The 26925-nt window shown below is 33.6% G+C and overlaps 2 protein-coding genes and 1 pseudogene across 3 annotated transcripts; 2 read left to right on the top strand and 1 right to left on the bottom strand.

Moving 5' to 3' along the window:
- Nucleotides 1-222: 222 nt before the first annotated feature.
- On the top strand, nt 223-5658 carry LOC145803540 (uncharacterized). Its single transcript, XM_082896838.1, has 2 exons — nt 223-496; nt 5255-5658. Exons 1-2 carry the CDS (start codon nt 223-225, stop codon nt 5656-5658), a joined length of 678 nt encoding a protein of 225 aa, XP_082752964.1.
- Nucleotides 5659-13679: 8021 nt separating this feature from the next.
- LOC114276852 (UPF0481 protein At3g47200) lies at nt 13680-23812 on the top strand. 2 transcript variants are annotated; one of them, XM_082898465.1, is made up of 3 exons: nt 13780-13862; nt 18351-18433; nt 22028-23812. In XM_082898465.1, the coding sequence occupies exon 3, from the start codon at nt 22160-22162 to the stop codon at nt 23564-23566; it is 1407 nt and encodes a 468-aa protein (XP_082754591.1). In that variant the 5' UTR covers nt 13780-13862; nt 18351-18433; nt 22028-22159; the 3' UTR covers nt 23567-23812. The 2 variants fall into 2 exon arrangements, with proteins under 2 accessions (XP_028074489.2, XP_082754591.1); XM_028218688.2 differs by lacking the exon at nt 18351-18433 and having other exon boundaries at nt 13680-13862.
- Nucleotides 23813-26183: 2371 nt separating this feature from the next.
- On the bottom strand, nt 26184-26675 carry LOC145803539 (secreted RxLR effector protein 161 pseudogene; annotated as a pseudogene).
- Between the last annotated feature and the right edge of the window lie 250 nt (nt 26676-26925).

The raw sequence follows: 26925 nt of genomic DNA, 5'->3' as shown, positions 1-26925 counted from the left end.
GTAAAAAAATGCCAAGGTAGGATTAATACCCTAAACAATGAATTTTTTTCTTAAGTTTTGTGTTAGGAACATTTTCTCCACATTTATCATTATATATATATATATATGTATGTACATGTATTATTGTTTACCTTGATTTGGTTGCTAATTTAGTCTGCCGATGTGAATTAAGCAAGCCAATTTCAAAATCCAAAACCATTATGCATCCAAAGGGTTCCACAAATGCTTCGAAAGACTAAGAATTATCAGAATAACTATGCACCAAGGGTGGCTTCCGTTGGTCCATATCACCATGATCATAACAACCTCAAGCTTCAACGAATGCAAGAGCTCAAGCGTAGAATCACAAGTAAGCTAGTCTCAGATGACCAACAGTTGCTTGAAGACTTATATGAACGGCTTTTCCAGAAGGTCAAGCAATTGAGAGATTGCTATGAAGAGAAATCTACAGATGAATACAATGACGATGAATTCATAAGGATGATGCTCGTGGATGGTTGCTTTATTTTGTATCTCATTAACTATGCCACAGAGCGAAAAGAGCATAAGGTTGAAATAAAAAACCACAATGTTGCCTTTATGTAGACACCCCATTTTTGACCGACCTTAAGACTCAAACATCACTGATTGAGCGCTCGGTGATATTGCATATTGTGCTCGTTCAGAAGTTTCAGAATCTCGGCTGCGAGCCTTGCCTCCGGACTTCCGGACTCTTTCGTGCCTTGCCTCGATTTGCGAACCAGGCTCTGTTTTCTCTTCCCAAAGGGAGGGAGAGGTCTCGAAGATCATCTCTCAGTGGCCGTAGGCTACGTTTCGTGGTCGTAGGCCATTTTTCTCGTTTGGAGCCCGGTTTTCATTTTTTTCAGAGCCGACGGCCGTGTGCCTCGGTTTGAGATCGCCTAACCACCTCCGTTTGCTCCGGTTTTTGGTATACACCTTATTTCCTCCCTTTTGAGGAACACTGTGGCCCGAGAGACCAACTTCGTGGTCGAACGCCACCTCCGATGCTTAACAGCCCATTTTCGGGGCCCCGGGCCGCGCGTTTCGGTCCCCCGAGCCTCCGTCTTGCATTCGTTTTTGTTCATTTTTGGTGGAGACCTTATTTTCATTGTTAGGAAGCTTGTAGGAGGGTGGGAGGCCAGCAATTGTTCTGAAAAGCCAGCTTTATTCCTTCATCGCTCTCCAACGCCCGTTTTCCTCACTTGAAAGCTAATGTTGACCATCCTGGGGCCACTTTCTTGAACCCTAAACCCCATATTTGTGTTGTACACACCTGGGAGGCCACCAATATCTGGTGGCCGACCAGTAATTGTGCCTGACCCTTTTGACCCCCTCTAAAAAATGGTCTTTTCTCTCTCCTGGTTTACTTTTTCTGGGTTTCAACCATATAGTTGTGTTGTGCACACATGGGAGACCACCTTTTTGAGGTGGCCGACCAGTAATTGTGCTTGACCTTTTTGACCCTTGGTCAGCCGGCCATGGGTGGTGGCCGGCCGACGACCTGAACCTTTTTTACCTGGCCGGCCATGATCCTCTCTCCAAGTGTGTTCCAGCTGCACCCTCTGTTTCCCCCCAGATCCTGTATCCGAGGGGGGTCTTTTGGGGGGAAATTTGAATTTCATTTTCCCCCCTTTTTCTCCTCTCCTTTGCCTATATAACCAGCACCCCCAGCTGCATTTTAAAGGGTTAGAAAATTTGGTTTGGAGCTTTGGCATTCAATCTCTCTCTCTCTCTATTCCAACCCTCAAAACACCCTTAGTCCTACACCATTTACCTTACACCTCATAGTACAAGGCCTCCATCCTCCATTCCAGCAACTTGAGGCTACTTTTCAGAGGTGAAGAACTCCCAAACTTGGTCCAAGAGTTGCTGGTCCATTGGTCTACAAGGGTTAGTCCCATTTTTCCTCTTTTTTGCCTTATTTTGCTTGGTATCTAAGCCACACTTGATAGCATTTTTGGGCTCCGACCCAAACTGTAAATAGTCATATTTTATTCTCATATCCATGTTTGATTAAGGGTATTTCTCTGTTTGAGGTCTCCTACTATCACTTGCTTCTTTATCTCTCTTTTAGGCCAATTTTTGCATAGTATTTTAGGCCTATTTGTGAGTTGTTTTGGACTTTTCCATAAACTGTAAAATATCTTGTTTTGAGCCCCTCTTCAACATTGTTGAAGGGCTCTTCTCTGTTTGAGGTCTCCTGCTATCACTTGCTTCTTTATCTCTCTTTTAGGCCAATTTTTGCATAGTATTTTAGGCCTATTTTTGAGTTGTTTTGGACTTTTCCATAAACTGTAAAATATCTTGTTTTGAGACCCTCTTAAACATTGTTGAGGGCTCTCCTCTGTTTGAGGCCTCCTGCTTGTCTCTCTTTTAGGCCAATTTTTGCATAGTATTTTAGGCCTATTTGTGAGCTGTTTTGGACCTTTCCATAAACTGTGAAATAACTTTTTTTGAGCCCCTATTCAATATTGTTAAAGGGATCTCCTCTGTTTGAGAACATCAGCTGCCACTTGTCTCTTTACCCCTCTTTTAGGCCTTTTCTTGCATAATAGTTTGGCCTTATTTTTTATTATTTTCGTGGCTTGATGTAAACTGTAAAGTGCCCTTTTTTGAGCCCCTCTTCAACTTTGTTGAAGGGCTCTTTGCCATTCGGGGCCAGCTGCTGTCCCTTTGTGTTTAATCTCTATTTTAGGGCCATTTTTGCATGATAGATTAGCCATATTTGTGTTCATTTTTTAGGCTTGTTATAAACTGGAAATATGCATGTTTTGGGACTGTCTTGCATCTGTCTTCATGCTTCATGATCAAATAATGCATGCTTTGTATAGCTATAAGTCATTCCATGCGCCTAGTTTCGAATTTTGGGGTTTCATTCCATGCATCGGGTGCCATGTTTCCATGTTTCGGGGCTGTTTTGTTTCACATTTCAGTGCTAAAATTTGAATGTTTGCATACCATATTCCATGCCTTGCCATGCTTTGGTAGAGTGGCATTTGTTGCCTTAGGTTCGGTCCTCGGTTTGCGTGCATGCGTGCACGTATTTCGAGAGTCCCTTTTTTTCATCTCATGGCTACTGATGTGAGTGTGGCTGAGGTCCACTCATGTTGGTGTAAGTCCATTGTGCATTGTGTATGCCATTTTATTTTATAGCATTATGTATGCTAGGTTGTATGTTAGCACATTGTGTATGCCATGTTACATCGTGCATCGTGTATGTCATTTCATAGCATTGTGCATGCTAGGTTGTATATTAGTTGCATTCATGCATGTCATGCATATTGCATTGTGTTTGGGATAGGAGTTAGCCCGAGCACGGGAAACGAGGGACATTTCGTACTTCGAGTGACGGAACGTGTCTCAATTCTCAATCGCCGACACTCTGGATTATCCATGATGGAGTTTAGGTCTTGTTGTGTTTATATGTGCATTCATTTCATATTGAGTCGTGCAATTCGACTCCTCGGCCATCATGCATCGATATGCGTGATTGGTGGCACGAGGATCGAGGACCACACTCCCCGAAGAGTAGTCATGCATATATATGTGAAAATACTTTGCCATGCCCCTTTGTTGCTCTTTGTTGCAGCAAATCAAGAATCAACAGCCTTCCGGAGCTTGGCACGCATTCCAAAAACAATTGCAATCAGAGGCAAACCGGGCATCGCGAAGGATTCTCCGCACAAGGCGACCCGAGCATACATCATTCATCGTCCGGAGCAGATTTGAGGCAGTCCCTGGCTTGCATGCCAATTTATTGCTTTCCTAATTCAATTTGTTAATTAATTAGGGTTTTGTACATATTTGGACTGTAATTATTTGGGACTGTATATTATTTATTCGGACCCTCCGAGCGAGGGCACAACTGTAATAAGTGTGCGTGTGTGTGATGTATGTCTTCCAACCCCACGTCTTTCTCCCTTTTATTTACCCGCTTATGATGGTTAGATTAGGGCATGTTTCAATTAGCATACAGTATGATAGCATGTTTGCATTCATTCATCTGTTTTGCATGCATCATACTAACTGCATTGTATTTCAATTCCAAAGTTGAATACATGTTAGCTGTAGCATTTCATATGCCATATTTAGAATAGCCGAGCCTGCTATAGTTGCACTTTTGCATGTGTTGCATTAGGCATTTCTGTATAATTAGGATCGTGCATGGATTTCTAATTAGCTTCTGTTTTGGCTTGGAGTACTCGGTAAGTTTTATGCTTTAGCATCCTTGCATGCGTGTGAGTGACTGCCATGATAGCATGCTTACCATGAAGCTAATTGCTTATGTGATATAACTGCCTGAATGCCTGTGGGTGAAGGTTGGATTATTTGAAGTGGAATAGATGCATTGACTGTGAGTTTTAAGCCCACTAGATAGTGGCAAAATCATGTTTTTCTAAGACCACCCGAGGGTGGCAAATCCACGTCTTAGCCTACTTGCAGGTAGCACCATCAAACCACTTTCAAAAAAATAAACATGAAATGTTTTGTTCCAATTCAGACGATCCAGTCTATACTTGTATGTTGTGCGCATCACATAGTAAATCTAGGCTAATAATCAGAATAAGAACGCATAATGTTTTCAAAAATAGATATCATGGTTAGTAGAGGCCGATCTTTGATCGGGCGAGCGGGATGCTCATGAAGTGACCTTCCCCAATCGTACCCAAGTTCCCGAGCCGAGGCAACTTTGGTGATGACGGACACGTGGCCTTAGGCAAATGAGTCAGGGTTTCCTAAATTTCCCCAAAATAATACATTTAGGTGGCGACTCTGTATCTGGCAAAGCAGTCCATGTTTGGCACTTCTTTCAAAATCTGTTTTCTCAAAACGATTTGCCAGATTTGGACTCTTTGGTTCAGATTTAGAACCGTGACAATTTGAGAGTCCTGAACTGTAGTGAGCCTAATACGAACAGAAGGGGGAGGGGGGGACTCGCCCTCCGGGGGCGTTCGGGGATGTCTACACTTTATACAATAGGACTTGTTCTTGCTGGAGAATCAACTTCCCTTCCTTGTCCTCAAGGAACTTATTAATGACGAAAGAGTATATGCAAAAGGTTACACGATGAAAATGATTGATATGTTCATCACCGATAGCATTATGGCACCACATGTAGGCAAGAATGTTGAAGAGCTATGTCCCTTGCATTTTCTAGATGTTCTGTACAAATGACTTGTAGGTTGCAAACATGTTGAACTTTGTGTATCAAATTGATACACTTTTCGCAATGGTGAGGAGCTCATTGATGTAGGGATCCATGTTAAGAAGAACAAGAAGAGTAGTTACTTGACGGATATTAACTTTAGTTCATTTTGTAACTTTGTGAGGCTTGAACTTCCCACAATAACAGTGGATGACTCAACTAAAGCAATGTTCTTGAACTTGATAGCCTATGAAATGTGTGGAGATACCCCAAACAATCTATGGGTGACCACTTACATCTGTTTTCTTGATTCACTTATTGACAATCCAAACGATGTTAAGGAGTTGAGATCGGCTCATATATTACAAAATTGTCTTGGTAGTGATGTTGAAGTAGCTACTCTCTTCAATAAGATAGGCAAAGATTTGGTGCCACACCCTTCTGCCTACGTAAGTGTGAAAAAGGAGATTCAAAGTCACTATGATAATAGAGGGAAGGCTTTTATTGCTTAGTTCAAGCACAGATACTTTAAGAGCCCATGGAGCTTTCTTGCTTTATTGGGTGCATTATTAGCTCTAGTTTTTAGTGGCATTCAAGCTGGCTACCAAATTTGGCCTCAAGACAACGAATGCGATAATGTTTGCAAGTATATCAAAATCACTAGGCACATATGAGGTGAGCTCATTTTGTTGGGGGGGATCAATAGAGGATGCTCTCTGTCTCTGCTTCTCTTCTTCATTATTTGTAGGTTTTGTAATAGTGGAAGTTTTGTGAGCCATTGTTCACTAGTAGATATATGTTGTGCTTAGTTGATTGGATGCTGGATGGGTTTGGATGTAGGTTTGATTACCTCTGTTAATGAATGTTTGGTATTGTTATTTGTATAGTGTGTTGTTGCATAGCTAGTAGTGGTTTGGGTGGAGTTTTTTTGCTGGGTCTCTCACCAACTTTTGGTATTGTGCTAGTATATGATTGGGATTTCTTATTCAGTGCCAATCAAGTTGGAATCGTTTAGCTTGGTTATGATGTTTTTTGTACTCACCATTTTATCGATGTATCATTTATTATCTCATGTTTTGTACTTTAATTTTCTATTAATAAAGTTGTTTTATTTACTAATCAACAAATAAAAAAATAAAATAGAGGAACCAAATTTTCAACCCTCCCTCCAATCAATATGTTTCAAATAATTTGATTGAATCCCACATAGAATTTTGTAGGTTCTCTTTGAAAAATCTTTTCCTATAAATAGGAATAGACTTTCATAATCTTCTCAAGCTTTTAATGAGACTCTTCCTTATGAGAGGAGACTCTTGAAATAAGAATTTTTAGTCAAAATTTTGAAATATATATATATATATAAGAAAGAAATAAAGAAAAAAAAATCTGAAAAAAACAGGCTGGTCCGATCCTCTTGACCCAGTTCGGGCCATCGGTTTTACCGATTCGACCACTAGGTCACCGGTTTTTCCCGATTTTGCTCCCACCTCGGGGTTAGGGAGTTGACCGGACCGGAACAAGGCCTGGTTCCCGGTTCAACCGGTCCGATCGGCCGGTCCAGTCCGAGTTTGAAAACATTGCAAGTAAGAGTGTAAGTGAGAATTCTATCTTCACAGGATTTGATATATATATTGATTAAGGCCGAATTGTACAACATTGAGGCCGTTAATTAGGATCTTTTAAATTTATTTTCTTGTCAAACTATATATTTTATGTGTGTTTAATGTCAATCAGATTGTACATAGTCGGAGCATAAAATGAGCAAAAATACAGAATTTGAAGAGAACAGCTTCCTGCACGTGCGTTGACTTTCTGGCACATGCATTGACTTTTCTTGGAAATCGGGCCCCGATGTTTTAAACCTCCTCTTGTCTTTTACATGATTTGAGTTTGAACAGGATTTTTGGCAAGGGATATGAGCATGATGGGCTACACTACTTTGGGGATCCACTGGGCCAGCATTCTTCTTCTTCTTTAGCTAATTTTCAGGTGTCTGTTTTGCTTGTTTCTATATTTTGTGTTTTTTTCAATTCAAACTTTAAAGTGGGTCATGTCAATTTTCAATATTTATGTTAACTTTTCTCTTTTGTTAAATAAAACTTATTAGGATTCTAAGTTTCATGTGTTATTTGTGAGTTGTCTAAACATGTCCGCACTAGTTATATACCTCCTATGACACGTGCCCCTAGTGCTTTTGACATTATTCATTTTGATATTTGGGGTCCCTCTCCTGTTTCTTCTTTTTTGAGTCATCGCTATTATGTGACTTTTATTAACGATCACATTAGGTGCACTTGGGTCTATTTGCTTTGTTGTAAGTCTGACATGTTTCCTATCTTTGTTTAATATTTTTACATATGGTTAAGACTCAATTTCATACAATATACACCAATAAAGAGAAGGCTAGTGTAAAAAACAATATCATAACCAAGCTAATCGATCGTAAATAGGTTGACACTAAAAAAATAAATCCAATCATATGTTGACACTAATCAAAGAATGGTGAGAAACCAAAGCAAAAAGGAGATGAACACGAAATAGAGAGGAAAAAGCCTAACAATAAACCCAAGAAACACCAACAAGCTTCTTGGTAATGGACTATTACAGATTTCTCTATGACTTGTAGCAAAATATGTGGGAGACAAGATTAGAACTTCTTGAAAAGACAAAATCGAAAGAAACAAAAATGCCTTCACAAAAGTAAAGATGTTTTATTCTAAGCTCACAATTAGGAGTGTAATTTTGGCCAGGCTGGGCCCATGTCGGGCCTTGCATGCTCCCGCCAAAAAATCGGGCTGGGCCGGCCGATGGGCCAGAAAACTAGGCCCAGGCCCTAGCCTAGGCCCAGGGTATTCAGGCTTTGGGCGGGCTAGTGGGCGGGGCCTATGGGCTGGGGCTTGGGCGGGCCTAAACAATTTTTTTAATTTTTCCACCAAAATTTTATTATTTTCCATTAAAAGAAACACTGGGCATCGGGTGGGCCGGTGCAGGCCGGGCCTTGGGTCCAACTTTTGGGAGGGCCAATGGGCCGGGCCGGGCTTCAAAACGATGGCCCAGGCCAAGACCCAAGGCATCGGGCTGGGCTTGGGCTCAGGCCTAAACGGGCCGGGCCCACCTCGGGCCGCGGGTGGGCCACGGGCCAAAATTACACCCCTACTCACAATATGGTTAAAGTATATAGATCTCTATATTGTTCTAGTAGCGATTCTAAAAAAAATTATAGATGAGATCATTCAAAAAATTTAAACCTTATAAAATTTTAAAAATAAATTTAAGCTTATTAACATTTGAACTTCTACACATTCAAGTAAAATAAATTTCTAATAAAATTTTATCATCTTAACAAAAAAATATACATAAATTTTTACTATCGTATTTGACGATGTATTATTTTTTTTTTAATTATTTCATAATAATTTTATGAGAGCTTTTTTGATAAATCCCTTTTCTAAGTGTTTTGTTCCATCTAGTCTAAAACGTTTTTGACTATTCCAATAAGTCCCATACCTAGCAATTTGTTCAAAACACCCCTACACATTTTTGAGCATTTATTTCCATTCAAAACGTCACAGCACAAAAACATATGAGCAAATCGCAAAATATACGGCAAGGCTTTCAGAAAACCTTCATTTCCATACTAGTTCTTATCGTCTCATCGTTTGAATCCTCCATCGCGATTCTCATCATCTCTGCATCCCACTATTGTCACGTCGTTGTCGGCGATTGAAACCCTACTCCGAAGTGAAAAATCAACTCTGTGAAAGTTTACATCGACCGACTAGATGTGGACCAAATGTAAGCGCCCATATTTTTTCCTCTTTTATTTGTATAATCATCGAATGAATATTTGATTCAATATAAACTTTCACATGTGTTGTTTATATTATTATTGTTGTTTTTCCAATTTTTCTGTAATTGTTGATTTTGTTGGTGTTGATGTGAATCACCCATTTTTGACCATTTTCTCTTTCTAGAAAACAGAGTGAACGCCCATATTTTTTCCTCTTTTGTTTGTATAATCATCAAATGATTATTTGGTTTAATGTGAACTTTCGTATCTATTATTCATATTATTGTTGTTGTTTTTTCAATTTTTCTATGATTGTTGTTTTTGTTGGTGTTGATGTGAATCACCCATTTTGACCATTTATTTCTTTCCAGAAAACAGAGTAAGCCACCATATTTTGTCTTCTTTTGTTTGCATAATCATCGAATAATGATTTGGTTCAATGTGAACTTTCACATGTATTGTTCATATTATTGTTGTTATTTTTTCAATTTTTCTATGATTGTTGTTTTTGTTGGTGTTGATGTGAATCACTCATTTTGACCATTTATTTCTTTCCAAGAAAACAGAGTGGGCCACCATATTTTTTCCTCTTTTGTTTGTATAATCATCGAATGATTATTTGGTTCAATGTGAACTTTCGCATATGTTGTTCACATTATTGTTATTATTTTTCCAATTTTTCTGTGATTGTTGTTTTTGTTGGTGTTGATGCCCAATTTTTTATGGTTGCCAACCCTATTTTAGTTCAATGTGAATTCTTGTAGGCATGTTGTAAATAATAACATCTTATTGTTTCTCTTATTATTGGGTAACAACCAATGTGAACATTCACATTCTGAGGGTAGCCATTTTATAAATTTACATTATAGTGTATATTGTATCTCCCTCCTTATGTCAATGTTGGACTTGTTGGTGTTGTTGGTTATTCATGGTGATCAAATAATTACAATCTTAATTTTGGATGGTTGTCAACGTTGTTTTAGTTCAATGTGAATTCTTGTAGGCATGTTGTAAATAATAACATCTTATTGTTTGTCTTGTTGTTGAGTAACAATCAATGTGAACATTCATATTCTGAGACTAGCCATTTTATAAATTTACATTATGTTGTTTGTTGTGTTGTTTTTTGATTATCTACTTTATTCTCAGTTTCATAGTCTCAAATGTTTGTGTAACAATCAATGTGAACATTCACATTCTGAGACTAGCCATTTCACATGTGTTGTTTCTTTTATGTTATGAAATTTTGTTCGTGTCAATATGAAAAATCAACATATATTGGTGCTATCTTACTCCTATTTGTACCCTAGCAGTAATGTGAGTAACAATCAATGTTTGTGTTGTTTGTTGATTATCTGTTATTGAGTAACAATCAATGTGAACATTCACATCCTAAGGCTAGCCATTTCACATGTGTTGTTTCCTTTATGTTGTGAAATTTTGTTTGTGTCAATATGAAAAATCAACATATATTGGTATTGTCTCACTCCTATTTGTACCCTAGCAGTAATGTGAATATTCACATCTCTAATGATATGAATGTTCACATTATTATGTTTGTCACCTAAATAGTACTTTGTTGCTTTTGCTTATATGAATATCATTGAATGTGAATATCCACACTGACTAATGATGTGCTAATGTCAATGTGCATGCTACCCTACCAATTTTATTGAAATCAAATTTAATGTTCATATAAACACTCACTATTTGTACATGCCTATATAACAAATATTGCATCTAAATTTTGCACAAAGAGGAAGATGGAGAAGTATCATGTCAAAAAAGAGAGCATGCCTCTAGAGAGTAACACCCATATCGACATGTGACATGTCAATTATCAATCGGATTTTCAACTGGACTACTTGAGGCAAACTTCGTTGTTCGATAGTTGGGGTTGTCCACCATTCACTAGCTATACCAGAATACAGTGCTAGTTTTTTTTTTTTTTGGTAACTTTAATAACTTGCAGTTGAAAACACTTGAAAACATATATATAAATCAATGATATACTTCTCATATATCTATGTGTTTTGATGGTATATTTGGTATTGATGTGTTGCATGTGCTAAACAATATAGACTGTGAACATTCACATCTGTTTTCTTATGTTGAAGTTTGTGTGAATGTTTACATCTTAATTTATGTTTAATAAATGTGAATGTTCAAATTATGTCTTATGTTTATTGTGGTTGACTACAGTATTAATATTCACATTATACATTAATTAGATGTATGATCATATTAGAATAAATGTGAATCTTCACGTCTATTTATTGCATTGTGAATATTCACATCAAACTGTGGTTGACTACAAATGTTAATATTCACATTATACATTAATTAGGTGTACGACCCATGAACAAACATATCATAATTAATGTGAATCTTCATATTTATTTATTGCATTGTGAATATTCACATCATGTTTGTGTCTTAAACAGAATGGTCATTGAATATTCATATCATCAATATTGCATAATGGTAATGAACACAACAAAAACATATACACCATTCAATATTATATAAAAGTGTAAATATTAACATTAATTGACAATACATATGACAAAATTCTAGTACAAAAAACCAAAAATCCAAAAACAAAAAAACCCATAAAATCTCAAACTCTCCAACATCCATATCTGATCTCTTATGTTGAAGTTGGTGTGAATGCCCACATCGTAATTATGTCGAGGCTCATTTTCAGTCACATTATGTTCTATGTTTATTATAGTTGATTACAGATGTAAATATTCACATTGTATTTACCATTCAATATTATATTGGTGTGTGAATAATATTAACACCAATTGATAACACAATGACAAATTTTCAATTCAAATTAATATGAATATTAACACGGATTAATAATATGAACATTTACATTATTTTTATATAAGACACGTTACCAATCTCAAAAAATTCATTGCTACATTGAAATTCAATAAAAAAAAATAAAAATCAATGACAATAACATAATCATAAATTCAAAAATCTTAATCTCTCAAAAAATAAAAAAAAAAACCATCACACAAATCCTCCTCCGTATCTTCATAATTTTCGTCTCCATCTTCATCATTATCACTATTATTAACACCTCTTACAATTCCACCATTACAACAATCCAAATCAAACCAAACACTCCTCATCTCTTTATAAAAAAAAAAGCTACATTACTGTATCAGAAACCTCATTCTTCACAATTCTAACACTCATTTCTTAAACTTCCAAGCAATATGAAATGTGAACATTCACATTGATTGACAGAAAAACCAAAAATTATGGCAGCAATAGAACTATAAATCCAAAAAAAAAAAAAAACTCAATTTCTCTGAAAACAAAAAATTATCACCCTCATCTTCAGCTTCATCATATCACTATCATTAACAACCCATGTAATTTTCCCATTCCACCAATCCACATCAAATTAAACCCACCGTCGAAGAACAAGTATTCAAATCCATCTCATCTTTCCCTTTGATTCAATCCAGTTGAATGTGGGTTTTAGTCAATCTACTAAACAAGTTTGTAAGCCATTACCCATGTTTCTTTGATTCAAATCCTTTTATCTTCCTTTGATTTCTGGCTGAAATCATAACTATGGCAAAAAAAAAAAAAAAAGAGCATAAACTCTGAATCGTTATCTTCTCTTCTACAGGAATGAAACCGTATCGCAATGAAACACTACCGCGAACTATGTGCCGTCGTCTTCTCTCTTATAGGAACGAAATCTTACCACAACAAAAACAGAGGGAAACATGTATATTATTTTGTATATAATATATATCAACATATAGACAAAAGGGTATAATAGTCTAATAAAAAATATAAATCGAGAAAAAATGACCTTATGGAATAAAAATATAAATACATGGGACTAATTAGGTTATGATTTTTCTTTGTGGACTTATTGAGATAGAACATCTCTAGATGGGATTTATCAATAAAAAAATCCTAATTTTATTATCAATAGTGTCAAATATATCTTATATATATATATATATATAGTGTCCTGCCATAAACCATTGATATACAAGTTCTTTTATATAGACTGGTCCTATCATCCGCGCCTGCCCTAAACCATTTAATCGTTGATCTCTTATTTGATTTGAGTGTTGAAAAAAGATAAATAATAGAAAAAAACTAGGTTCTTAATGAATTTTGATTTCTAATTGTTGAGATCTTAGTTTTTTTGGATAAACTATTAATAGTTCCTAATAGTTATCATTAAGTCTTATTGAAAATAAATTCTAATAAAATTGTTACTAAAAATAATATTTTATGATGATTTTTTTACATATGTCGCTAAAAATTGAAAATTAGTAACTTTTTTTGTCACGATTTTTATAAACTATCTCTAAAACTTACAATTAGTAACGTTTTTCTGTGACAAATTTTTTAAACTATCGTTAAAATTTAAAAATTAGTAAAAAAATTTTGTAACAAATTTTTTAAATTGTTACTAAAACTGTTACTAAAACTTATAGTTAGTTTTTTGTGACAAAATTTTCAAACTATCGTTGAAAATTAACAATTAATGATTTCTTTTAATAGTATTTGAAGAGAATACTGTTAATTATCATAGAACTTGTCAGATAATAAGCATACCTATTAAGACCTATACGTAAGTCCCTATTTATAGATAAATAAGGCTCTTTGTACGGTGCCCATCACCCCATGAGTGGGGTCGCCCCTGCTTTGTTCTAAACTTTAATATAGGATTAAAGTTATACACTTTAGATTGCGTTTGAATAAAGATTTGAAGTGAAATTTTTTTTGAGAGACTGAATACTTTACGCCACTTCACTATAAAGCCTGGAGTACAATTGGTGTGTAATGCATGCATATTGGTGTCAAGCTAGCAGACGCAGAATCAATTAGGAAGTGTGACTATCTAGCTATCGAATTTGGGACACTTCACACTTGGTACGTAAGCCAATACATTAATGCATGCAATTTCATTTAACAATTTTTATTTTATTTTATTATAAGTTTTATTAATATTTTAACATTTCGTTGTTTGTCATTCCATATTTGTTAGACAACATATTTCTGGGTGTCTAGATTCACTGTTAAGAGAGAGATAGATTTGTGTTATTGAAATTTTAATATGAGTTGTTAAGTGAAATGAGTATTGAATGCAATGGTTTTAAGTTTCATGTTGTGATCATCATCATCAAAAGAGGAGAGGAAGTTGGTGACTGTTTTTTATCTCTTGCTCTGGAAGGTCTGTTAGATAAATTAAGATGGAATTTATTATGGTGTCCATATAATGGAATTAAATCTGAAGTTAATGCAGATTTAGGGGAATTCATTCTAGTTACTCATCATGTCTGCTGCTTGTGTTATGCATATGTTCTGTTCTGTGATCTGTTAAAGCCTCTGTTGTTGTGGTTGATTCTAGAGTGTGATTGGCTTTGGTGTGTGATCTGCCCTGATCTGCCTGTTGTGTGTGATTGGCTGAGCAAATATTTCTTCCTTGGGGCGACTTCAGGGATGCTGTTGTTGAGCAAATATTGCATTTTTCCGCTCTTCTTTTTCTGGTTTTGGTTCCTTTCGATTGGTTTCTCACCAATCATGGGTTAAGTACTAGTAAATGATCGTGCTCTCTTTGCGGTGCCAACCTAGCTGGGATTGCGGAGGGTAGCTATGATGCTTTGTGCACTTCGCTGATTTGTTGATGTTATTTTGCATGTTTTGCTTTTATCATCAATAAATCTTTTCTTTTCCTCATCAAAAAAAAAAAAAAAAAAAAAATCAAAAGAGGAGAAAGAAGGATAAAACTCTCTCACTTCCAAGCTGAAATATTGAACAAAAAATGGCATTATGTTTATATACTAATTCACAAAGCTACAAGATGATTTGTGTTTGTGCATGCTGCCAGCACCAACCCTTCAAGAGCTACATGCTTATCATATATGCTTAAAAGAGAAAAGTTAAAAATCATGAAATGCTAGCATAACAATCTTTCATAGGTAGAGAAAGCAAATTAATGTAAGATTTTGGAGTTATGTGATAAACTCAATGATAGATGTAAGTAGTAGTTTTATATTAAAGTCACAAATAAAACAAATTATTAAAGAAAATCACCAAGGATGAGTAACCAGAGGGAGGCCTCATAAATTTTCAAGGATAATCTCAATAAATTAGAATTTAAAATAAAAAACAATTGTGAATTTTAATTTCAAGCCTTTCCCTATCCCTTACCATTAATGCCATTGAATCTGTGTACGTGTCCACATGATTGCCTCACTATGATAATAATTCATCAAATAATTTCAATATTCTACCACGTAAGCACAAAGTAACCTTATTTTTATTTAGTCGAATTATCCTAACCCACTCTATAGTTTGAAACTCGTGTCATTTTAGTTATTAACTTTTCAATTATAACATATTTGATTAAGAATTTTGAATTTTGTTCTAAATAAGAATAATTGAAGATATTATTGTTCAATTTCAAAGGTAAAATTATCAATTTGATAAAAATATAAACTAATTTGATAAAAATAAATGTCAAAAATATTTTAAAACTTTTAAAAATTATTTCTACCCACCAAAGATAAAATTATGTAAAATTGATAAATTTTTTACACATTTATTTATTTATTTTACTAAATTAATTTTTATTACGTGTTTTGATGATGATCATGTAATAGATGGTTGTTAGCTTTTAATGTGTAATCCATACGTTTAATATATAAAATGTTTTAGTTTTGAATTTTTTTATTTAATGGATTTGTTCAATAATGATATCAAAGTTGTTGCCATATTTGATTTTTGGAAAAATAGAAACTAATTTAATGAAAATAAAAGCAACCGCTTATTACATGATTATCATCCAAACATATAACAAAATTTAATTTGATAAAAAATAAATAAATAAGTAAATATGTAAAAGATTTATCAATTTTATATAATTTTATCTTTAAGTAGAATTAATTTTTAAAAATTAAATTTTTTTTTTGACATTTATTTTTTTCAAATTAGTATATATTTTATTAAATTGATGACTTTATCTTTGAAATTGAGCAATAATATCTTTAATTATCCTTATTTGGAACAAGATTTAAAATTTATGGTCAAATGTGTCACAATTGAAAAGTCAGTAACCAAAGTGACACAAATACTAAATTATAGGAACCATTAGTGTAATTTGTCTTTTTTATTTTGTGGGGCTGATAAATGGGCCACTGACGAGATGGAGGGCTGTGATTTGGTCTAAATGAACCTATCATTTAGATGGTCTTGCTGGTGCACGAAACTAAACATGTGGGTTACTCATAGGAGAGCATTTCCCAAAGGAGATATAACTTGGGACCTGAGTGTTACTTTCACGTTTCAAGCTTAATACTCACTGGTCCTAATAAAATTTTTGAAGTTAGTCTATACAGAGAGTTTGCTCTGACTTTAAATGGAGTCGGGATTGATCTCTTGGAATTGGTCAGGTGCGTGTAAATTGACCCGGATACCCAATTATCTAAAAAAAATAAAAAATTAACCCATGATCCCAACAATTCCAATTATCAAAAATAAAAATAAAAAATGGGATTAACCCATGAGTTCAATATGATTCAATTTTATTATGAACAAACCACTAATTACAGTTTCATAAAATTTAAAATCAAACTAAACTATAAAAATTTTGTAATCAAACTGTCGTTCAACTTGGTTTGGAATTAAGATTTTTGAAAATTTGTCATCTCTCACAACATGTTCAATTTGGTTTGACATTACGGTTTTTGAAATTGTGTCATCTTCCACGACATGATTACAAAATATTGCTCACAATCTATTAAACTATCAAACAATAAGTCATCATTTTTTAAATAATAATAATTTATATGATTGTTTAGAACTAGTTTTTTCATGGTACAAAAGCACATTTGTAGGTGTATAGTGTTATCAACTTATGTATACATATATTTTGATCCATGAACGTTATACTTGTTTTGGATATGGCTTATTTTTTTAATTTTTTTTTTTTACTTATTATAAAAAGTCCATTAAAAAATTAGAGAGATACTGTGATCTAAATAAGTCAATGAGCTGCCCTTTTTTTGTTTATCACAGTTGTTAGTTGTTAAATTAGTAACTATAGAAATTAACATCCCCTACCCTTTGCAAAATATAAAGTGTTTGACCCCTTAATTTAACTTTTCCTAAAAAGAGTTAAACCCATAATCTCCCTCTACGAACTAAGCCCTTAGGAAAGTCATAGTGGTTATCAACTTATGTGTATATATATATATATAATATATAATCCCAAGGTTTTAGTCTAGTGGATGAGGACTACGAACTGGGGGTTTGCACCCTACAATGTCTTAGGCTTGACTCCCTTTACTAGCACAATTCTTAGGGTCACAGACCGTAGAGAATTAACATGTTTCAAAGCGTTTGTTCAAACTATAAAGATGTAATCTGATGTTTGCAAACTGGCTTAAGATACTTTACATATAAAAAAAAAAAAAATTATACTAATAGATCACGAATTTTAAGTGTGATGTATGTTAGTAACTTATGACACTTTAAAGAAACTTATGCATATATATGTGGTAGTAATAAGGTACTTTGGTGGGTTGGTGTCTTTGCTTCTGGTTTTTTGCTTATTCTTGTTCTGCATATTCTCTGTTTGGAATTGCAGCTGGGTTTTTCTTGTTCATCTGTTTCTGTTTTCCCTTCGGCTGGTGTCTTACCATCTTGGGGGCTCTCTCTTTGTCTTTGCTTGTCCTTTATCAATAAAATTCTTCTTTTGGCTGTTTCAAAAAATAAATAAATAAATAAATAAAAATAAGGTACTTTGTGGTAGTGATAAGGCACTTGAGTAATGTGTAGTAACAAATTATATATATATATATGTATATATTCAAATGGTTTGGTTGGGTTCCAAGTTGGGACCGTAATTGTAAAATCATGAATTGAATATGAATTATACATTGAAAGTAAAAATAAACTAGGTCATATGAATTTTTTTTTATATATATATATCGGCAAAAGAAAACTTTATTGATGAAAATTAATATATATATACAACATTAAAAAGGGCAACATGCAAGTGTTCATAGCTACACATACTAATACTAACTACGTTGGCGTCAAAAAAAAAAAAAAAAAAACAAGTCCAATCATGTCCAAGAACACGCCAAACAATTGGCGAGACACCAATCTAACACCAAACGAATAGCAAACTGAAAAACAGAATCCTTTAACCACACCAGTACAGCACACCCACTGGAACACACTCCTCAGAACAGAACACATCTCTCATTCTAACAGAACAGAACACAATGGAATGCCTCAGAACAAAACACATCTCTCATTCAATTAAGGATCTTCGAATTGGAGGCGAAGCAGCTTTTATTGGAATGCCTTATAAGTATTCAAAATGAAATCTTAACATGTCTTTCAATTAAGGATCTTCGAATTGGAGGCAAAGCAGCTCCCATTAGATTGGAATGCCTTATAAGTAGTTTTATTTTCCTGCCTTTTAACTCTCTGTAAGTTCTCCAAGGCTTCAAGATATGTTTGTACATATTCATATACACATCCATAATTGAATTAAATTAACACTTGCATTTATTTAAGCAACAATTTTACATAACAATAATGTTAAGATTATCAATTTAAATAATTTAAATTAATACATTTTCCTCTAATTTAATTATTATTTCTATCATTAAAATGCGTGTTAATTTATTATATTATAATTTAATATCATATAAAACGATATATATATATATATATATATATATATTTGTTACTTAAGTTGCACTTTTATAAGATGATAGGGCTAAAACTACCTTGCATATTTGACCGTATATATCTATCATTTTCAAGCTTGGCTCGACCCAATCCAAAATTGAGCTTATACTTTATTCTTAAAACAAAATAAAAATTCCAAACTGGCCAACATAACTTGAACATTATTTATTATAATTTTTTTTCATATTTAAATAAAAACTATAATTAATTTAAAATTTTGGGTGCCTTTTAAACCTATTTAAAGCTAGCAGTTCAAAAATTATAACTAACTTTTTACATAACGACGGATACATATTTATCTTATAAAATTTCTTATAAAGGGTAAAGTTAAGCAAAAGTATGTTGTATAATATAATTTATAGATAATTGGCTTAAAACACACTCTTTTTAAACCTGACCCATATTATAACTAGGCCTAAAATGTTTATCTAACCCAACCCTATAAAATCATATTTGGGATTGGCTGTTGTGCACCCCGCACAATAGCCACTGTTATACAGTCAAATGAGCCTATTTTGAAGTCTATTTTCGATAATCTAAACTGTTTACATTTTATAAAATTTTCCATTAGGCTTTTGAAGATAGCACAGACTTTTTTGATGCTTTTACAATTTTGTCCATCGTTTGTCTAGAGATATTTCTAAATATTGTGAGATGGTATTTTTTTCTTTTTAACACTAATCAAGGTTTCAAATTTCATCTTTTAAGACTAATGAATTTGTTCTTTCTATAATCACTCACTTTTGTTTTTCTTATATTTTGTTTAATTTATTTTCAACAATCATTAACAATTATTATTATTATTATTAATATTATTATTATTATTATTATTATTATTATTATTATGTTTTTTCAAGTTTTAAATCTACTACATAAATTCAAGTATAACCTGGCTTTTAATGTTTAAAAATTTCTATTACTGCACTTGTATTAATTATTAATTTTTCTTTTTCAAATTTAAATTATATAGCTCGTCCCTCTAGCATTTTTTTTTTTTTTAAAGGGTGGTCATCTCTCTATATCCCTACATTATAATTTATACATTAACTTATTATAATATTTTTTGAAAAAAGAGAGAGATTTAAAGTTTCACAACATATGTGTATTTTTTAGGTGATTAGGTCCAACAAAATAACAATCACTTAGAACTTCTCAATTAAAATGTGTGCATAAAATTAAAATTTTTGTTTTATTACTACTCATAAATGCTTTTCATATTAAAAAAAATGCCTTTTAATAAAATGTGGGTACAAGAAATTATATATTTTAATATTATTTTTACTTTTATGTCTGTAAAATTAAAGATGTTGTCTAAGGTATTACAGTCGTCTTATTTGACTAATTTACTGTTTATTCACTATATTCTTGTTGATACAACCAATCAAATCACGTATCTTTTCTTTTTCTTTTCTTTTTTTTTTTGAACGGTAAAAAAAATCTTTATTAATGAGAACATACAGAGTATAAAAAATATATCAATAAAAAAGAGTTTGGAGCTAGCTCAAACTCCAAACTTCAGTTGGTGAAAAACCAACAAACAAAGCAAAAGCATACTAACATAACAGCAAAGCAAAACAAAGCATACCAAGCAGCCACAGACTTCACAGCAGAAAGCCAGATCATATTATACAGCAGCACTTCACCAAGATCATCCCATGATACTGATAACCTGATATGCTGCATAAACCCACCAAATTCCAATTGCTGAGTGGCCTCCAAATTTATTATAATATAAAGTTTTATTATCATTCACTTATAATATTTTTGTGGATGCATTATATATAGGGTTTGTCCTTTAATTATTGTTTTGATCAGCAAAAAGGAATTTTATTAATAAAAATCAAAGTACAAGACATTAGATAATATATACAAAAGGTATTTATATCTACATAAATTTATACAAGGGCAAAGTGGGCATTATGAAAAAATTATATACTTATCTCATCAACTCCTTTCATTGTCATTGACAAAAAAAAAAAAAAAAAAAAAAAAAAGTGGCATAGGAGGGAATCTGAAACAATGTCCCAAAGCAGTAGGGAGGCAAGTATAATTTTAGAAATTTAAGAGGAAGTTTTTATAATTGTCATAAATTTAAGAGGAAGTTAGTATAATTTATCCAATAATTTTACATATAGGTATCTGTAAATATACATATAAATAATTTAACTAATTTTGCTAAAATATTGTTTAAAAAAACTTTTCTTCTATTTGGTATATGCACGAGTCAACTGGTAGTACTTCAATATTATTGCAGATTTGGTGCTTATTCAAGAAATGCATTAATCTGAGATTTTGGATAGCCCTAATTGACTAATGATTCCAAGTAGTCAATTCTCCACCTCCTCCCTTGTTCTGCTCCGTTATGCCTTGTTTCTTTTTCTTCACTTCAATTATCAGTTGCTGCTTATGTTAGAGCATATCAGTAAATTAGAAAATTCCTCTATTTTCCTAAAATTAAAAAAATAAAAATCACACATCACATGAGAGTCACACGGGCAATCATTTCTGTAGTTGCAAGTGGATTTAATTTTGAGAATAGTTTGTGCAAATATTTAAGGCCTTGTTTGTTTGTTTAGGGGATATAAGGGCTATATATAGAGAGTGAAGGACATTATATGAGGTGGATTTGATAATTTTTATTTATTTATTTATTTATTTTTTTTGTCTTTTTATATCTTGCGTTTGGTTAGCCTGGACGTAGACAATCCATATATCATCTCCCTCAAAAGAGGGGAATATGCAATACTAGTCCAATGGTATTGTATATCTCTCACTATCGATATAGATTTAGCTTTCATCTAACAATCAACAATAATTATTCTCTTTTTATTCTATGCTATATCATATCCTGATCAAATATAATAAAAATAATTCCATAATACATATATATAATTCATCTTATATCTTAAATATATTATATCATATTTTATATTCCTCAGTATTACATATTATCCTCAAACTTTTATATATAATCTGGACTATGAAACAAGATCTTAGAATAATCAGGACATTTGCCTGGGTGATTGTGTAATATCCTTTGTGGTGTGAGGTCTCAATTTCTATTAAGAGGATTTTGATATTTTTTGTGATGGTGTTTATTTCACTGCATTATGGGGGTTGCATGTAGTAGTAGAGTGATTGTTGGGCTTGAACTTAGTAATTTGTTATTATACAAATTTTGTTGACTTTTTTATGGATTAGTGTTTGATGATATAATATTTCTCATACTTATAATTACTTTTCATCTATTGAGGAAACAAAACTTAGAATAACTAATCTCTAGTAATTGATAGACTTGAGTCAATTTTTTTTTTTTTTTTTTTGAGCAGCAATGAAGATAAATTATATTAGATCATGAAAAAGGTACACAAAGCTTGGAAAGAAATTGCATCATTGTCAAAGCAAAACATCCCAATTAAGTTGGCATACTAACAGGTAAAAGGAAGAGAAGGCGGTTTTCAATGGAGGAGGTTTTTAATAATAATAATAATAGTACAACGATGATCAGTAATAGAGAGGTAAATCCAGAAATCACGGTAATCGATAATGGAGAAGGGCCAAGTGAAAGTGAAACGATCAATACGGTAGAAGAGTTGTTCACACCTCGAATACCGAGAGTTCCACCGTTGATGAGAAACCATGAAAATAACAAGGGAATGTTTGATCCAAAGGTGGTTTCTATAGGTCCATACCACCATGGCAAAGAGGAACTCCAGCTTGTAGAGAACATCAAGCCTAAGGTAGCAAAACTGTTTCTACAAGACAGCGGCGAGGATATGGATGCGGTCTACAGCATGATTCTTGAAAAGGTTGTTGATGAAAGGGGGGTTGATGTTCCTAGAAGCTACTATGATAAACGTTCAACCGATAAATACAGTCTAGAACAATTTGCAAAGATGATGCTCTTGGATGGTTGTTTCATTCTAGCTATAATTGAGGACTTCCTCCTCCGTGCTGCCAATCAAATATCAAAATATGATGATGTTAAAAATCATCTAGGCCTTTTACTTTGGTATTCAGCACAAGAAGATATATTTTACTTGCTTGAGAATCAACTCCCATTTCAAGTTCTTGAGTTGATAATGAGCTTAAAATTCAAAGAAAATGAAGGCATGAAATCCATCATCGCGTTCTTGAAAAGTGTGATTTTTTCGGACACTGGACATATTCTGAATAAGGATAAAGATATTGTCAGTGAAACCGACGGGAAATCGTTTCATCTCCTTCAATTAGCACGGACAATGTATCTCAATCTCAACCAATCCCTTCACAAATATTCCAAACCTAAGAGTGATGTGATGGAATATTTTCTCTCATTTGGTTCGGCTACTGAGCTCAAAGCAAAAGGGATACACTTTAGGCCTAACCGCTCTTTATCTCTTGAGGGTATTGAGTTCAAATCTTGGTGCTTCTTTGGACGTCTCGAACTTCATCCTTTCCTTGTTGATCCACCTTACAAACTATTTATGTCAAATATGATTGCTTATGAAATGGTATCATGCACTCGCACTGAGGACCTTGTCATTACGTCTTACATTCAGTTCATGCAATTACTGATTGACAACCAGGACGATGTGAAAGAGTTGCGGTCAAAGGATATACTATTCAGTGCGCTTGGCAGTGATCAAGAAGTGGCTAATGTTTTCAAAGAGTTCACCATTTTTGGAACTAATGTCATGTTATATGATGATGTCAAGCAGAGGATTCACGTTCACTATAACAGCACTGCCAAGACTTGGATGGCCGAATTTATTAACAAATATTTTAGCAGACCATGGACAGCCATTGCTTTCGCTTCTGCAACTTGTCTCCTTGTCTTGGCTTTTCTCCAGACTTACTACACTATCGTCTCCTCAACCAAACCATAAATAAAGTAAGACCATTTGTTTTCCTGAGTGCTATTTGCTTTCATGTCTCCAGGTTAGTTGGGTCTCTTCTATTTGTTCTCCAGGTATCAACATTTGTCTACACCCCCCCTCTCTCTCTCTCTATTTAATGTGTTTGTGTGTGCATTATTTATTAAATAAATGCTTTTTCTTTTGTCATGATTGTGATTAGTTCTCTTGTAATTTGTATTTTGACGGAGGAAAGTAATATTGTTGTTATCAGACTTATTACTATGCATTGTTTAAATTTTTTTGTTTCTTAAATTATTATGATATGATCACTTTTTATTAACAAAAATAAAAAAAAATAAAGAAAGGCCTGCTCGAAGATCTCTATTTATTCCAATTTGAAGAGAACCAAACCTCATGTACTTCACAATGAACACTTCTGAAATAAACTATCTCCTTCTTCATTTATCGACAGTGCCTTTATATAAGAGACTAGTGAAGCTAGTTCCCAATACAAATGCTCACTACATGTTATAGAAATCTTTTTATTTTTATTTTTATCGTAGTTAATTGTTTTGTTGTTAAGAGTTTAAAAGTAATTACCCTGTTGACAATAATTTATGAATAATAGTTCTGTTTTTGTTGACAATAATTTATGAATAATAGTTTTGTTTTTGTCTCTTAACCTGAATTATTATAAAAGAAATTGTTAGGTTTTTATTCTTGGTAATTCTGTTTGACAAAACTCCTTTCAGTTGTACTTATTTTCGCACTTTTTATTTCAGTGAGGCTATGAGTTTTTAGATGCAAATCTAACCCGAATTGTGCCTTGCAGAGAAGTTTGTAATGTTAATGCTTTCAAGATTGCCACTTCGCTGATTATGACGGGGGTCGAGCTGCCCGGTCAGCTCAAGGGGTCGAGGGGCAGCGCCCCTGAAGCAAAATGCAAAAATGTATTCAAAGTTGTCTGTCCGCTCGAGCGGACATTTCCCCGCTCGAGCAGAGAATGCTGAATTTCAAAAGTTTGGTGAGTCTGCAAATATACTGTGATCCGTGTTTTCACGCTCGAGCGTCCATTTCCCCGCTCGAGCGTACACCCTAGAGCGGAACACGTCATATAGAGTCCCTGCTCGAGCGTCCATTCCTACGCTCGAGCGGACCTCGCGATTTCAGATTCTATAAATTGACAAGTTGCTCCAAATCTAGAATTACTTCTCCAGATCTTCTTCTTGGGTTCTAAGGTTTATATCTGGGGATATTTTGCTAGTTTTCTTTGATGTTTTGATTGAGTATTTAACTCATGGTTTAAAAAGTATACATCAAAGGATTATTTGTTTATTCTACATAAAAGAGAGAGTTGTTCTTCGGTGGATTCTGAAGAATTTGAGCCTGAAGTTTTGGTGGATTCTGGAGTGGCTCATCGTCAAGACAATTCCGAGGTGAAGACGGGGTTGGAAGAGACACATAAAGGTTAGCTTAATTCGGGCGTGGATTCGCTAGGTAATTGAGAATATACCTGTGTAATTTATTTATATCTTCTTAGTGGATTGTTTTGTGGCTGTTGCCCGTGATTTTTTTATCACAATTGGAGGTGTCCAATTGTGATTTTTTTACGTAAAATCGTTGTGTTGATTTGTCTTGATTGTTTGATTGAGATTGTTGTTTACTGCTTAAAATTGACACATAATCACAAATCAACATCTAGGGGATTTCTAGATTTTTCAGAAAAGTAGCATACTCTGGATACATTATGAAGCAGAGTATTCCTATATTATAACACAGAAATTATTATTTTGTATAGCCAACCTGTCCAACAAAAAATATACATTTTATTAAATGCCGCTCTATTCGACATTATATAGGGTTCTATTGAGCATCTAGCATTTCATCATAAGCCACACCCAAAGTCTTATAGCAAGAACACTACGTTCTTTTTCTCTTTTAGCCATCTACTTGTTGGTTCAAATTGATATTGCACAAATTTGCAAGCAAGAGTATAGTTAATTTAAATTAAAAAATTCAATAAAAAAAAGTTGAATGTATTGCATATATACAAATAGAAAGAGAAAAATACCATGTGCTCAATCTTGATTCTCATGAGAGTTTTAGGAAATAGCCATATTTCCACGGTCGTGGCTTCACGACCCTCTCACTTAGGTGAATCCTCCAAAGATAGAAGTGACGGATGTCTATCTTGTGAGAGTTTGCTCGCCTCGGATTCATTTAGAGTAAAAACTCTTCCTTAACCATCACATTTACATCAGCACTGATTTCTTAGAGATGAGCAAGAGAATATAAATAATAAGTTTAATAAAGTCTCCTTTAAAGTGCTAGAATACGAGTCACACTATAAGGAATGTTCCTACCCATTGAACTTCCTTCATGGGATCTCCAATCACAGAAGTCGGGTTACTTCCTTAGTTGACTCCTTATGGGCTTAGACCCATCCCCCTCGACAAATCTAAGACTACACTCTTAGATAAACCTTTTGTTAACTAATCAATAATATTTTTTTTTCAGATTTCACAAAGTTCAAAGATACAACATTTTTATTCACCTAACTTTTTATAGATTTATACCTCACTTGCATATGTCTATTCATTTTTTATTAGTATGTGCTTGTCTCACAAGTTCTGTTACAGCTCTATTGTCACAAATGTATAGAAATAGCAGGTATAGGATTTTTCACAAGTGAAATATCAAGGAGTAAATTTTTAATCCACTCAGCTTCAATACACGTAGTGTCTAAGGCTATAAGTTCTGATTCTATTGTACTTCTAGAGATAACAATTTGTTTTTTAGAACCCCGTGATATTGCTGCTCCACCTAACATAAATATATACCCAGTAGTAGACTTAACATCTAAGTTATCTGTTATCCAATTAGCATCACTATAACCTTCTACCACATTAGGAAAACCACTAAAGCAGAGTGAATAATCTAGAGTTCCTCTTAAATATTTAAAAACCCTTTCCACAACAATCCAATAATCTTTACTAGGATTATAAGTATGTCTACTTAATCTCCCAACAGCATAGGAAATATCAGGTCTAGTCTTATTAGCAATATAGAGAAGTGATCCAATAATTTGAGAATATCTAAGTTGAGATACAGGTACACCATTATTTTTCTTCAAATTCATGCTAGGATCAAAAGGAGTTGAAACAGGTTTGAGATTATAATAATTAAACTTTTTTAACATTTTCCCTAGGATTCTAGATTGATTCAATGTAATACCTTTGGTTGCTTTCTCTAATTTCATACCCAAAATTATATAAGCTTCTCCTAAATCTTTCATATCAAATTTTGAAGATAAATAAGATTTCACATTTTTAATTATCTCTAAATTTGTTCCAAATAATAAGATATCATCAACATATAAACACAAAATA

Source organism: Camellia sinensis, chromosome 12 (assembly GCF_055761805.1).
Source record: "Camellia sinensis isolate YWXY chromosome 12, ASM5576180v1, whole genome shotgun sequence".
Taxonomy (NCBI): domain Eukaryota; kingdom Viridiplantae; phylum Streptophyta; class Magnoliopsida; order Ericales; family Theaceae; genus Camellia; species Camellia sinensis.
Note: the sequence above shows the minus strand (reverse complement) of the source record. Positions and strands in the feature narration are given on the sequence as shown.